Genomic DNA, 15759 nt, shown 5'->3' on the forward strand with positions numbered 1-15759 from the left:
GATTGACCATGGTTGTTGGGTAGTTGACCACATTGACTGGGTGGTTGTCCATAGTGTTTGACTATGGTTAATAGATGGTTGACCATTGTGACTGGAATGCTGATGTTAACTCCAGCAGCTGTGTGGTTGGTTGTTCATGGCAGCCCACCATGGTTGGTAGGTGTTAACCATGGTGGCAGGCTTTGCTGCTCACCCATTCTGACTGGACTGTTAGTCACACTAATTTAGCGAGTGGAAGTACATTCTTCAGAATATACCACCTGCACTGTACTTTCAGATTACTGCATGGTCATAACCTCAACATGACTTCCTGAGTTTTGTCACACAATTAGAATACTTTGGCAATAAATAAAGCTCAAAGTCAGCAAGTAATTTCAATAAAACTGTAACACTAGAAAGTGGTATGTATTCTACTACTGCTTTGGAAGACTGGGAGATGACTTACTTTTTCTTCTCGCTCAGCATGCCAAGGTAAAGATTGATTAGTTCTAAGTAGCTAGTAGGTGTGGTGTAATAACGACGTCGTAATTCAGCATAGTATCTCTCTGCCATGTCACTTACACTGGTGTGAATTTCAACACACATTTCAGATATTTTGCCCTGAAATTTTGAAAAAGATGATCATTATAATTAAGATAGATTTCAATTTTGAGTGACAGTGCTACCTAGTCTTGCAGTAAGACCAAGATATGTGCTTGAAAAGTTGCCACACAAACGCCAAGGATGACAGTACTTCTGACCGGCATGCCCTTGACAGCACCCTTTGGTACTATGCAACCACTAGTCATGTTTAAAGTTGGCAGAATTACCCCAAGGTCTAGATGAAGTGATACCATAAATCATTGATCTTCACACATCCAGAAAGATGACATACAAATGTACACTTCAATTGTCATCTTCATTGCATTACGAGACAAATAATATGAAGTGACAGCTCTTGGGTGTGTATTTTATATATGTCACAGCTTTGCAATCAATTTGCACTATGGAGATAATAGACTGACTTACCTTTAATTCATCTTCACCAAGATCTATCTGTTCAAAGAATGACTGGGATACTGATAACAGAGCTTCCCTGTAAACAACAAAGAAAAACATTGGTCATTAAATATCAAATTTGTTTGCAACCCCTATCCCTGATTACGAGAAATACTTCTTGTACATTCAACTTTTTTATATTGACTAATTTGTATATTTTGAGAAATTGAAAAAATTCGAAAACCACTTGCTATCTACTTACCTTGGCCATTCAATAAACCAATCAATGGTACAGCAGTTGACAAGTGATGGAAACATACGACAACGAGCTCGGAATGAATCACCGACAGGACTCATACAGAGGACGATATGCAGATTGGATCGTACTTGGTTGATAAAGAAGTTGAAGATTTCATCTCGGTTTCCTTCAGGAATACCTGCTTCTTTAGCTTTAGGTCTGACTGCCATGATAACTCTTTCATATTCATCAGCTTCAAATAAGTTGGGTACTTCACCAGAGTTTAAAATATTGTTTATGTCTTCCAAAAATTCCTCAACAACAATCTAGTTTTGGCAAGAAATTGAAAGATGGTAAAATAGAATTAAAAACAACGTCTTTATGGATTTCAAAATTTCAAGATATTTAGTCCTCTTTCTCCCAACTAGTAGTTACTTGTATATATACAAATACCCCTGGGAGAAAGAGGTTTAAAGATGGTAAAAGCCACCGCCACCACCCACACCACCACCACCCCCACCCCCACCATCACCCTCACCCTCACCCTCACAACCACCACCCGCACCATCACCCTACCACCACCACCACCACCACCACCACCACCACCACCACCACCACCATCCATCACTACTTCTACTACTACAAAAGTACATTTTCAACAAAAGTTAATGTTGGATTTTTTTGTTGGTGGCACTATCCATTCTTATAAAACTAATGAATGGATAGCATTATCAATGAGAAGGAGAAATTTTCACTGAAGGTCAAATGTGACAGTAATTGGGAGATGGTATTACCTGTGTGTCTGTAAACAAGAATACAGTGTTGTCTCCAGCAACACCAGCCATGTCATACAACTTTTTCAGATCTTCATGGAAGGCAGCGTAATCGTAACCTCTGCTCAGTTCAATCTGGAAACACTTGTAGTTACAGATATGTGATGCTAATCGTGTCAGTGACTGTTTACCAGTACCACCAACACCAACTAACAGTGCATTACCTCTCTCTTGACGGATCATACGAGCAATTCTGAAATAAGGGAATAGCAAGCAAATGAGAAATGCATCATGGATGGATCCAGGGAGTACATTTCAACAAGGTTTGAGATAGAACAACTAATCTATAAGTCCTTCTGTTTTCACATACACAGTAAAAAGTGATCACTATTTATCTCACTTTGTGCTTTTTGTCTATGTGCCACTTAATTTCTGTTATTTCATTCTTTGGCTACCCACTGTGGACAATATTACTATGCTGACCAAACTAATTTTCACATAAAATGGGTTAAATGTCAAATGAGCTACACATCTTCCATTTTTATAGATCTATGGATTACATACATGGGAATAGTTATTAGTCTGGTAGTAAAACCTCAGATCTACACTTGGAAGTTTTCCTAACAAAAGCCAGGGATGAAAGTACCTCTGGGGCACAAACCCTCAACAGTGTTAGCACCTTTGTCACTATGCAACATGTGGTCCCTTGTAAAGTTAGCGGAATTGCCCAAGGGTATAGCTACTAAACTGGGAATAGTGTGAAACTGATACAAGGATGAAATCTATTCACCTGGCAACATGTTCAATGGCATCCAAGAAAAACACCAACTTCATTTCTTTTGGTGAGCTCATGTTGTAGTCATCCAGATACTGGTTAGGAAAAATGTAGAAAGAAATGATTTAGTTTCAATGATAGGATATAACAAATCATGGTTAATAATTACTATTATGTCTTGCTAAATAAAATAACCGGGATAACTGATACAAAACAGTTACGTGTACAACAAAATTTAGATCTTGGCATTTTTTGGGGATTTTATCTCATGTTGATTTGGTTTATACTTTAGAACTTGTGCTGGCTCAGTAACACATATAGGCAGTGAGAAATTCTCAACATCAGGGTCAATTTTCTTATAAAATCTTATTTTAAAACCGTATCATTATTTTTGTCCCATACAGAATACACACTTTGTAAATTGTTCTCACAAGATAAATGAAACTAAAACAAATAAACTTACATCTACTAAAACATTCTTAAGTTTTGTCAAGTTTGGGATATCTTCATATAGTTTTTCTGACTCATCAGCACCCATTTTCATGAAGTCACCAAAGATAATGGGTTCTTTGACAAACGAGTCTGGGTCAATGTTTTGACTGAAATATTTGCCGGCCATCTCAGCCAACATTTCATGGAAGTAACGCTTGTCTTCATGATTGATCAACCTGTCATGGAAAACACGCTGGGATTCATGGCAAAACAGTCGGAAAGTCTGCTCCTCATTCCGTATGCTGCTGGCATCAGCTTGTAAGATACCTGATGAGAGGGTGAAACAACATTTATTAAGTTTCAATACAAGACAAACTTCATTTGATGGTATCTTTAAAACAAACTGCGTATACATATACAGTCACTTAGTACTCATTCTTTGCTGACTGGTACTGGTACATTTGAAGCACAATAGATTTCCAACTGAATACACAAACTTAAAAGTAGAATTACCACGGTATTAAACTACCAAGTACAATAATAAAAAACATTGTACAAATTAACAACAGTAAATATAGATTAATGATATATTTATCTGTCTTACCTTGTACACATTTAGACAAATCACGGAGGTTAAAGACATAGTGAGACTTGGCAGGTGTAGGAAGCAGATCGGTACTCATACGGCCATAGATTTCTACAGCAGCACTAACAATGGATTCACCACAGGCTTTAACACTTGCAGGGAAGTCAACCAGGAAACCAGTGATGATAGACTGTGTAGGTATATATGGATGGAAGGAATGTTATGACGGAAATCAAATAGTCAAAATTGAACTTTTTAAAAAGTAACGCGTATAAATACACAAAATAAGGACAACTCAAAGCTGCACTAGCTGCAACAGGAATGTTTTTTGTATCGCTGGGATATAATTAACTAACTAACTCATAATATCATACACTATGAATATCAATAAATCATCAGTGTAGATAAATATTGTGCAGATTTACACACAATAGATATAGTACAATCAATCCAATCAAATTGATTCTGGGTCCGCACCCAAAAATCAGCACCCAAATCATCACAATTTCAAACTGTTGCTTTACTACTTACAGATACAATCAATCCCTAATCAACATATTCAATGTCTAATTATTGGTATTTTAACAATTTTTAGTGAATATGTTGTTAGTTGTCTGATAAAAATAATCCACCAGTTACATCTAGTGCAGGTTTAATGGAAAGTTTAAAATATACAATTTGTACCTATCTCTATATTTTCAATGAACTATTAATACCTTCATCAATGTTTTCTAAAATTGCCATGAAACTTTAGACGACGGTAAAAAAAGGCTAACAAAAATTGATTTTTATAATAATAAACTTTTGTTCTTTTTAGGGACTTTGTATTATCAATAACTGTTTTGTACTTTAGCTATCACTGATGTGGTCTTTTCTATTGGTAAATGATGGAATTAGAGCATTACGAAATCTAAACAGAATGAGGGAGAAAAATGAAAAGGAAGAACCCACCTTAAAAATATGTTTTAAACTGTACTCAGAAGCACTTGGTATGGACAGCATTGCAAAGTGTCTTATCATACGTGGTGTGACTGGATTTCGTCCACCTCCAGGGGGCGCACATGCAGCCGATAATGTCATGTCCTGTACAGAAGTAAAAAATGTAATAGCTATTAACAATTGTTTTCTAAGGTGCAGAATTTTACATCAATTGCATAATACAAACATCCCTATTGCATTAGGGATAAGATTTTTGTATGAACTATTACAAAATATTTCTATGAATTCTACATATCAACTACTTTTGTGTGAACTTTGACCTTACTGTGACCTATTTTGACCTCCCAACTGATTGCACACAAAATGCTGAACCACGACAGTTCTCTGTTAGGACTTCAAACACTGTAATAACTCACATGTAGTTCTTTCCAGAATAGTTTTTCTCTGTCATAGAATCCTCCAAAGTCCTGGTACTGTCGTAGTAATTCTATAGGAGGCTGTGATCCATATGTATCTAGTTTGGGCATGTTTAAATCGTCTACAAAGATGATGACACGCTTACCAGCTGGTGCTCCTGTAAAAATATATCAAATATGGAAGAAAGAGTAAACATAAAGTGTAAGACTGAAGTATATACATATACTCTACACAAATCAAACATAATGTGAACTTCTGTAATGCTCCTATCTAATTCTTGGTACATGAAATTGAGTTTTACCACCTAGGCACATCACAAAGATAACAATCACTTGATTTCTGGTTGACATCAAGACTTCCTCTTGATGCACTACACAAGCAATACAATAGGCGTGCATGAAAATAAGTCGACCTTCATTTCACAGATCAGAAATCACACATGAACACAATTAGAATTATTAAAAGTGATGGGCATTAGACCCTTTTGGTACTAACCCCTTCAAATGCAAGAACACAACATATAAAATATGTCATTCAGTTACTCACCTAAAATGTTCTTTCTCTTCTTCTCTAGTTTACCTTCTATCATTTCCTGTGTTCTCATACTGCTGGTCTGAGCTGAGAAGTTGATGAATACCGACACATAGCCCTCTTTCTCTTCAATATTTTGTAATAAACCACGGGCTATCACAGACTGATGATAAAAATAAACACAATATATTATTTATTAATATTAATATTCAAAAGATCACAGTAAGGAAAAGAGTATTGTATTTGAGTCATCTATTCTACTTAGTTCATTGAGAATTGGGTTTAAAAAGACTTGTGTGACAGAGCTAGATAACTTGATGTTTGTCCTCATCAAAGAATGATTTTAACTGAGGTAGGTAGTAAGAAGGCTGTTACTACTGTACAACATGTTAGTCTGGATGCCATCATGGTCTCTAACTAACCATGAGTGGAGGTAAAAATCGTAATAATACTGTATACGGACTAGACTAGGATGCAAACGTAGTGAGTGCATGGAGGTGTAAATTGTAATGATTCCTTATAGGGACTAGACTAACACCATGACAACTCACCTTGCCAACACCAGTAGTACCAGTGAACAGCACAGAACGCTTCACACTCAGTAATTTCTCCATCAGGTAGCCATATCTGACTGTATCTACAGTTGGGACCAGCATATCAAAGAATGGAATCTCAGGATTATATTTGAAAGCTGGTATAATTCTCTCCCACATGTCCATTCTCTTGGTGTCAAAGTCCATATAACAACTCCACAAGTCACCACCAGAGGGCAGCTATTGGTTGAACAGGAGGAAAAGAAATTGGTGACATAGCTATAAAGGCAGCTGTTAATATATCAACAAAATCTAGCCCATAATATACATACAACAGTATCACACCTACGTTATGTAGAAGGTACAATACATGGGTTGCGGTGCTCCTATGGAATCTATGCTAAAAGAAACCTTATATAGATGAACACAGAAGATGGGCAAATATGCCACCACCACCAAAAACAACAACTGTATTACCCCTGTCTGACAACTAGCTAACTGTATACATAGACAGACATAAGTGAAACTGTGATAGTAACAAGTCAGTGACCTACTTTTGCATCGCCATTGTCTTCAAACTGATTCCTGACAAAGGTGTCAAACTGATCAAAGCAGCTCTCAATGATGTTACCACCAATAGCCCACAGATAACAGAAGACAAAGGCCGAACACAGCAATGGGTTGAGTCTAGTGGCGTCTTGCTTGAAGTCTGGTGCTTTCTTACCGAACACAACAGCATCCAGTAAATCACATAGCACTGCTACTTTGGCAATGTCCACCTAGAAGGGTCAATGTCAAAATTAATCATACATTTATAATATTCAAGGAAACTGATAGAACATTCCTTATTTAGAGCATGAGACAACTGGATGATTTTTGAAACACACTGACATGACAACTTGACATATTTTGTGCAATTTGACTTCAACAGGCTTCAAAATGTTAGTTTCTGAGTAACAAGTGGAATTTAACAAATGTAAGTTTCTGAGCTATTTCATGGTTTTCACTGTTGGAGTATATAATATATACCATTTTATAGATTTCTGAGTAAAACTCAGCCTTTTTCCCCCCATTGGTATATTTTACATTGCTAACTTATAAATGCACATTTCTAATTCACTAATTTTACTGACATAACTAACATTTCTTATTTAGCCTTTAAAGTGGCCATATGGATGAGGATTGGGTATTTATTTTGGATTTTTAATTTACAAAACAATTTTATCATCACTTCCTACTTGAAAAATCAATGTGACACAGCATATGTCAAGTCCTTGTTTGTTGTTCGATGAACTGCAAAAGCATAATAAATGCATAAAATGTTTGTTATTATACGTACAATAACAAACATTTTTACACATTTTTTGGCTTTTTGAAATGTATTCAGTGACAAACACAGACTTAGACAATGTTGTTTCACATTGATTTTTCAAGTAGGATGCCATGATAAAATTATTTTATAAATTAAAAAAATCCACAATAAATACCCAATCCTCATCCATATGGCCACTTTAATTATATTCATTTCCTCACCTGGTTCATTGCCTGTGTCAATTTCTTGGCGACAAACCTCAAACCATCATCTATATACTGTTCAAACAATTCCAAGACGTACTGGTAAGTTTCTTCTTTCAGTTTGCTTACATGTTTTTTTATCCAAGTCTTTACATATGGCATCCATTTCAACTCATCAGGATCTATGTACACCATACCACAACTGAAAAAGAATAAGTAAAGATATATAATGAGATACACAGAGTTGTATATCCTACTAATACCATGCTTCCTTTGTGAAGATGACTTGACTATGTTCGTTTATTTTTATTATGCTTCCTTTGTGAAGATGACTTGACTAAGTTCATTTTATTTTTACCACTTCATCCCATCTCTTATCTTCCCATATACACCTGTATTCACACTGAATGGTTGTCAAGGGCAACATGGTATTAGTATGAACAGAATTTCATAACAAAATAAAAATTCAGGGAATAACAAATACTGTGATAGTGCTTTTTGTTAAGGGCAGTAACCAGGTAAAATCTACTGGGGTTTCTAAGTCATTTTACCAGGGTTTCCACACAAAATTATAGTAGATTGTATGGGAAACTGTAACTATTACCCACTTTCTGTTACCGGGGTTCCCCAACCTTAGCAACAACACTGCTGTGAAATCACAATGTATGATGCCTATCCAACCATTGACCCTGGAGGGTTTATGATTCAACAGATGACACTCCCAAGGATCAACACAAGGCTTAGAAGTTTATACACTAGTAAATGTAGTCTTTATACTAAAATGTTATAAACACAGGTAAGTATGTTTTAATACCAGCATTTACTAGACTTTTTTTAATGATAGAACTGTTTCTACATACCGACTGACAGTGGCAGGAGAAGCGACCGCCAAATCCTGGACTTCAAACAACATGTGTATAGTTGGGTTTAGTTTGATACGTTCACTGTTAGCTAAACACAACATTTTGTTGTCATCCAATACAGTGTTCATGTTTTCAATCCATAGAGCATCAACAGGTCCATCACATACCACCCACTTGTGATCTTCAGAAGTGTCCTAAAAAAGGAAAAAAGGAAGAATACATATTTAGTGTGATTTTTTTTTTAAAACTGAGCATATAACAGAATTTTTATCTAAATTTTGCAGTTGAATTTTGGTGGCAAAGTATGATAAAGATAACTTTGGCAGGAAAACTCTATTTACTTAACAGAATACTAAACTACATTTCACAAGATATTTTCAAAATTTTGAGCAGACGACAGAAAATTTTAAAATTTTGAAACTGAATTTTGACAGGAGAATTCACCACAGATGATATTGACAGGAAAATACTCAGTCCTTTACAGAATATACATTAAAATGTGAATTGTTTCCAAAATGTTCAGCAGACGACAGAAAATATTACAAAATTTTGGCGGGAAAGTAGACAAGATGAAATTTGATTTACTTACAGTGACTGTGTGTCTGACAGTCATAGCCATCAGGCCATCTTGCCATTCTAGAGTTAGTTTATTGACTTCACCGTACAGTTCACCCATAGTGATAGATTTAGGGTTGAGTACAAATGTATGTACAGGTAAGTAGTATGGGTTGTCAACATCAACCTCATCAGCATGGAGATTAGTTAGGGTATCCTTCAAAACCTGAAATTAAAGTGTGAGAAAATGTTAGATGTTTTCTCCCTTTCTGTAAAATTTTCAGTTTATGTGTCTGTCTGTCTTGTATGCACGAGTGTTTGTATGTATGGCAGCATGTGTTTCCATCTGGTTCTGTTTGTCTCCTGTCTGTCTTTGGTTTTTATCTAAAAAAGAAAGTGTGCAATTCAAGGTTGGATGTAAAATTTTCCATTTGTATGTACGTTTCCCTTTGCATATGCATCAATATGTCCCTCTTCCTGCGTCTACATATGACTCACCTCATAGACAGTTATTTTACCACCACCAGTAGGTCAAACTAACATGACACACTCACCTCATAGACAGTGGTTTTACCACCACCTGTAGGTCCAACTAACATGACACCGTGTCTTACAATCATAGTTTCATACAGCTGGATGACTTTTAAGACCAGTGTGTCAACAATCTGTAGTCCCTTTGATGCAAAGGACTGAATGATGTACTCCTGTAGTTTGCCATAATCGTGTGCTGGGATCTCGACACCAGGGAACAAATCTGACAATATAGCCTGTAATTGAAATGTAACATAACTTTACTACACTGACATAGAAGGATGGCTTTCATTACCAGTGGAAAGTCTCCAAGCTACAGTTACCCATAGACCCTCTACCAAACAGAGGTCTATGATTTACACTCTCCATGTACAATGTAAATAATGACACTTTTGAGTAGGGCTTATTCCATTTCAAAAGTACCATGAAATGCATAGTACAATAGATAACAAAAGAAAATGGATTTTGCTGAAAAGATATAGTCTTTATACAAAAATATGGTATCTAATGACAATGTAAAACTATTCCCATAACCATGTACACATGGAAGACTCTGTTTTCTGGTTAACCATATATGTATATGGCTGTTCTATGACTTGACAACACCCCCTCATCATGTTTCTTTGCAGCACAATTGCGTCATATGTGACAACAGTGAGGTCATCATGACCCTTTTCAGGTTATCCCCAGACCATTACTGAATAGAGAGATTGTAAAAAAACTGTTTTGAGAAATCTTACCTGGAAGAGACTAGCATCTTCTGTTAAAAATTTAGGTAGGTTACTATCTCTCAAGGCTCTGATTAGGACAACATCTTCACCAAGCTCAGGGTTGTCACGTTTGAGTGAACCAGCCATGACAAGTACAGATTTGACAGCTCTCATACCGAAATCATAATGATCTTGTTGAGATAACTGTTCACTACACAGTTTGTACATCTGTGTCATTTTACGGGCCAGGTTCCTTGAGTCTTCAAAACCTTCTGAATACAAGCTCACTTCAGCAATCAAGGCTGTGGAAGAAGAATGAAGGCAACAGAGTTTGAATTAGCATCTGGATAGCTACATGCACATAATGGTGTTCAGTAACAGTTGGAAAGATAGGACTTTATGAATATGAATCTGAATATGACTTTAGGAACATGAGAATGATGCCAAAATGCAATAGCGATGAATATGAATCTGAAAATATTTCCAATTATATTAATTATTTAATATTGACAAGTCTGAATCTGAAAATAGATTTACAATAATTCATTTTATACCACTATTGGTATTACAAAGAAATGTTTATGCTAGATTGTGATCCTTCAGACCCTCAATTCGATAACCCCCTCTCATAATTGTCAACCCTAGTATGTAGTGCTTCACAACAGAAAGTAGAACGTACCATAATCAGGTACCATCATAGCAATGGGTCTGAATAAAGCCTTCAAGTTGTCTGGTAGTTCAGTACGGCCAGCATAACCAGGATTCATTGTGATAAATGCTGCACAACTAGGAACAAGCTTGATTTCACGGCCTTCAAACATGAACCTTGCAACCTGAAATGAAGATTTGAAGGGAAACAGAGTGAAATAGTGAAAAGTAAACAACACTGTAAATTGCATGTTGTGGACTAACAACTCTATAACATGTCAAAATATTATATAATTTCTTCCCTCTGTTCTACTTTTATAAGATTTCTAAGCACTTCAGTGTGAAAAAAGATATTGTGCTGAAAGTGAACATCTCCAGATAACAAGTGAACAGAAAGCTTTTAATGGTATGAAGGTTTAACAAATAAAGGATTATAATCTAATGGTTTTGCTCTCTTACCTTTGCAGCCTTTGCGTTCCTAATTGTGATCAATTGTTGTGCAATCACAGATAAGACTTCAATGTCGATACGATTGAATTCATCAAAACAGCACCATGCACCAGACTGGGCCAGACCAGAGAAAAACCTACCCATCATCTTGTAATCAAGACCATCGGAACAATTGAATACAACACATTGTTTTGCTAATGCTTTGGCCAAGTCTTTAGTGGTTTCTGTTTTGCCAGTACCAGCTGGGCCAGCTGGGGCACCACCCAAATCTAACTGCAGTGCCCCCATGAGGCACAAGTAGCAACGATCCTGTTGAGAGAAAAGATTGTATTTAGTAAGAGTAAGACATCATTGAAGTCAAAATTTAGCTACAGTGATTTGATGATGTTATGATGATTTTACAATTATTCTCCATATAGAGATCTACCAGAGTCTATCCTGATTGTGATTTCTCTAACACAAAATGTACAAGTTTACATAACTTTCTTTGTACATATTTCTATATAGACGATGCCCTGAATAAACAGATATCACTCCTATCCTTCAACACAGGAGTTATGTACGTCTTGTTCTGGACCAGTAACTGTAGCAAACACTTTCATTTCATACATTGCATTCCAATAAGTACATCTTTCAGTATAAATCTTAACTACACTCAATCATTTCTATATCCAAAATAAGATTTTTCACTAAAAGGAGACAGTCAACTGATAGAAGATTTCTACTCACTGTCAATGGAGTTATGACCAATCTGGGAGAAGCTCCAAGATACTCATATCCATACACATAGTTTGATGTTGACATTCTGACCATACAGTTGTCGATGTCGTAGTCCCAATAATAACGTAAATTCTTCGTCCAATCAAAGCTGTTGGTTTGATCCACCTTTCCTCGTACCATCTCAGTAACGATATCCCTGGCGTGTACATCAATTGTAATCAGGGCACCAATGATACTTCTTGCTAATTTGGTTAGCTCACCTCGCACCAGACCAGCCAGTTGGTTTAAATTCTACCAACAAAATGAAAATAGGCTGTCAGGAATTTGAATAATGGTTTTCATACATAGTAATGGTAGTGAATGGCCTATGAATAATGTTGCACGGACTCGACTTGGTTTTGAGAGAGGTTGTTATGGCCAAGCAACAATTTGGTTTCAACTAAGGACAAATTAAAAGGTTCTTTACTTGAATAATCCTATGTAATCCTTTGTGACTTTCACTAATAAGATCATAGAGTAACATGAGAAACTAAATTCATGACAATGGGCATTAAAGAGATTCTTCTGCAAACATGCTGACTTGTCAATAAATGATAAATTACTCACCTTGAAACATTGTTGTTCAAAATCTGCTATGGCTTCAAGGCGATCAAAATCCCCTTCTAAAATCTCAGTAATTTCCCTGGCCCATACAATCTGACTGACTGTCAACACCACCTGAGATGCATGACACACAACCCATTCTTCACGGGGACGTCTCTCATAGTCAGCTAGAGCATTTTTAGTAAGTCTTCTGAGAGACGAGACCATAGCCTCTTCTACTTTGCCAAGCCAGTCTTCAACATTACCTCTGGCTTTCAAACCTTTTCCAAGTCCCACTTTTTCATTTTCAGGTGACAGCATAGCCAAAATATCATTATCACTAGGCTTGGAAGCTGTTGTCTCTGTATACGGTGTAAGAAAAACATGTTTCAATATGCAAATCACATAATTTCATATGTAAACCATATGCAAATTAGATAATTACACATGCAATTCATATATCTATACCTAAACTGATGATACTGTTTATTAGTTGAAATAAAAAATGTGAATCAAACACCACTATAATAAAAATCATCATTTTATTTTTGTGACATGAACACTGGGACTGTTTCCAAAGATGTAACCCATCTACATGTGGCTCAGTGATTTGGACAACACACAATCTTCTCTAGTGACCACCATAGCTGACTTATTTTCACCCCATTCCTAACATGACCCAAATTCTTTCCTAGTCCACAACTAGAATACCACAGCTATTTATTTTCTGAACACCCCTATACTTCTTTCCATTTGGTATGTTCCTATTGTTTTCTGTCATAGTTCTTACTACATGAGGGTGAAAGGACAAACTTGTTTTACCTTGTGATGGGGTAGCTTTACCATCGCTGGATTTCGGTACAACATCCGATCCAAACTCCAATCTTGCAATTGCATCAAAACATTTCCGTAAATGGGGTTGTACAGCCTGTGGATTACGAGTCTGTGACAAGATCTCCAGTAGTTCATCATTAGACAAGAAGTAAAACCTGACAAAAAACGACGAAAGAAATGAAAATGTCAGATTTATTTTCAAGATATATCAAGAAGTACTTGTATCCTGATACCAATTGGGAAAGTGGAAATCATGAAAAACAAGGATCGACATGTTGTGTATGTTTTATGTCACATAAATAATAATGGTACATTTACCAAAAATGCAACATAATAACTGAACTATAAAAATGATGATATGTTCTTGAAATTTCAGAAGCTTTTATACAAAAAGTGAAAATTACAATATTCAACATTTTTTTCTTAGAGTTAGAAAATATTAATAATACGAGGTCCTACGATTAGTCAACATACATATAGCAATTGGAGACCCTTATATGTTGTAATAATTGTACTTTCTGCAACTAATTTTTTGAAAATGATACCATAATATCCATCATTTCTGTGTAAAAAATTGAGTTTAATTTGCTAACCTTGAGAAGATGACTCGTTTGGATTCCAGATATGCTTCCAGACATTTCTGGATCTGATCCAGCAACAAGTTATTATTCTGGAATGTTTCCAACAGTCCTGGTTGTGTGGCTGCTCTAAGAGAGTTGGGAAGTCTGTTCACTTTCCTCATCACTTCCTTCCATGATTTATCAACAGTGGCAAACATCTTAGACTCTGCTGGTAGCTGTCTCTGGATGTCTGGAGCACTGAAGATACTCTCCAAGTATAACCAGTTACGTTGACAATTCAACCACTCATCCTGAGGTTATCAACAGAAATTAACATTTTAGTGTACCAAAAATCATATTTCATTTCCATTGATGATATTACAACATGATATTAAATTACAATCCAGTAGTAACATTTTACTGAGCAAACTTAGATGTGTTTTGAATGACAATATCATAAGTCGTTCTAAATCCTTAATACCTGCGAATCCACTTATAACACAGTAAATGTATCCACTTCATCTGCACCTTGAGCTTTGCTTGCAGAGATTATGCATCTTAAAAATCTTCCTTACTATTATTACTATAAACTCATGACTTAATTCATAAGAAATTTATTATTTTTTGACCAACATACCAATGTTTCACTGAACAGCTGTAAGTTCTTTAACCATTCTTCAACTCTAGGTTTGATAGGTCCGACATGACGGGAGCTAGCAATGGTTGATACGTTCACCATACTATCATCCAATAGAACCTGTATATCATCTGTACCACCCAATATGAAGACATCTTTAGAGTCACGGTGTGGTAGAACTACAAACTCTGTTGTCTTCCAGGCATCTTCAACCTAACCAAACCAAACAAAACATGGATAATTATTTAAAGGGCCATGTTTCAATCCTGGGTCATCACATTAGTGTAATAATAATAAGGATTACATGGGATCATTCTTTGTTGTGGCCAAACGTTTTTCACAACCAACCAGATTTCATCTGAAGTGGGACTTTAAGTGCTGACAAAAGAGCTCAAACAATATTTCCAGGTTTGTCAGTTCAGCATAATAATATATCTTCATGACATCGCATCAAAGTTTCTGCACAGCTGTGGTTCAAATCTTGCCCAAAAACTTTAACCACTCAGAAACAAATGGCAGTGATGGGGCATAACTGCATCTCAGTAGACAATAAAATTGATAAAGTTGTATGTTATATTTTGAGGATAGGGTCAGACTCCCTGATTTGTAGTATCAACTATTAGTAGACCACTACATCATCATGTACCACCAATCATACATGGTACACTATACTGCAGACAAGTACAAGTACATTACCTTCTTCAGCAAGGCTTCCAATGAGGCCTCACTTGATGCCATACCAGAAATTTCCTCAATGGCTTCAGTATGTTTGAAGGCATTGATTTTATCCAGCAGACCCAAGTTCAGAGGCTCTTCAGGAGTGAAGTGATAGTTGAAGATGTTTTCTATCATATCCCAATGACGTTGTTTCAATGATGGATTCCTCAGATTGGTTACCATTGGCAACTATAAGTAACAAACAAGATAAGTAAAATTATACCCACCTTGTTCG

General features: G+C 36.1%; 1 protein-coding gene across 1 annotated transcript in view; it reads right to left on the reverse strand.

Moving 5' to 3' along the window:
• LOC144447854 (dynein axonemal heavy chain 6-like) overlaps positions 1-15759 on the reverse strand; it is a 47325-nt gene that overhangs the window by 20035 nt on the left and 11531 nt on the right. The window contains exons 18-42 of the mRNA XM_078137972.1: positions 15504-15713; positions 14808-15020; positions 14204-14481; positions 13599-13765; positions 12801-13138; positions 12204-12485; positions 11484-11783; positions 11056-11209; positions 10407-10678; positions 9690-9902; positions 9170-9361; positions 8578-8774; positions 7736-7919; positions 6757-6981; positions 6221-6442; positions 5685-5832; positions 5138-5295; positions 4734-4865; positions 3801-3972; positions 3228-3523; positions 2780-2859; positions 2011-2242; positions 1241-1542; positions 1009-1075; positions 446-600 (exon numbers count right to left, since the gene is read on the reverse strand). Of these exons, the coding sequence (XP_077994098.1) occupies positions 446-600; positions 1009-1075; positions 1241-1542; positions 2011-2242; positions 2780-2859; positions 3228-3523; positions 3801-3972; positions 4734-4865; positions 5138-5295; positions 5685-5832; positions 6221-6442; positions 6757-6981; positions 7736-7919; positions 8578-8774; positions 9170-9361; positions 9690-9902; positions 10407-10678; positions 11056-11209; positions 11484-11783; positions 12204-12485; positions 12801-13138; positions 13599-13765; positions 14204-14481; positions 14808-15020; positions 15504-15713 (5189 nt within the window). The remainder of the gene's footprint in view (positions 1-445; positions 601-1008; positions 1076-1240; positions 1543-2010; positions 2243-2779; positions 2860-3227; positions 3524-3800; positions 3973-4733; positions 4866-5137; positions 5296-5684; positions 5833-6220; positions 6443-6756; positions 6982-7735; positions 7920-8577; positions 8775-9169; positions 9362-9689; positions 9903-10406; positions 10679-11055; positions 11210-11483; positions 11784-12203; positions 12486-12800; positions 13139-13598; positions 13766-14203; positions 14482-14807; positions 15021-15503; positions 15714-15759) is intronic.

The sequence above is a fragment of the Glandiceps talaboti genome, chromosome 16, assembly GCF_964340395.1.
Source record: "Glandiceps talaboti chromosome 16, keGlaTala1.1, whole genome shotgun sequence".
Lineage (NCBI taxonomy): Eukaryota > Metazoa > Hemichordata > Enteropneusta > Spengelidae > Glandiceps > Glandiceps talaboti.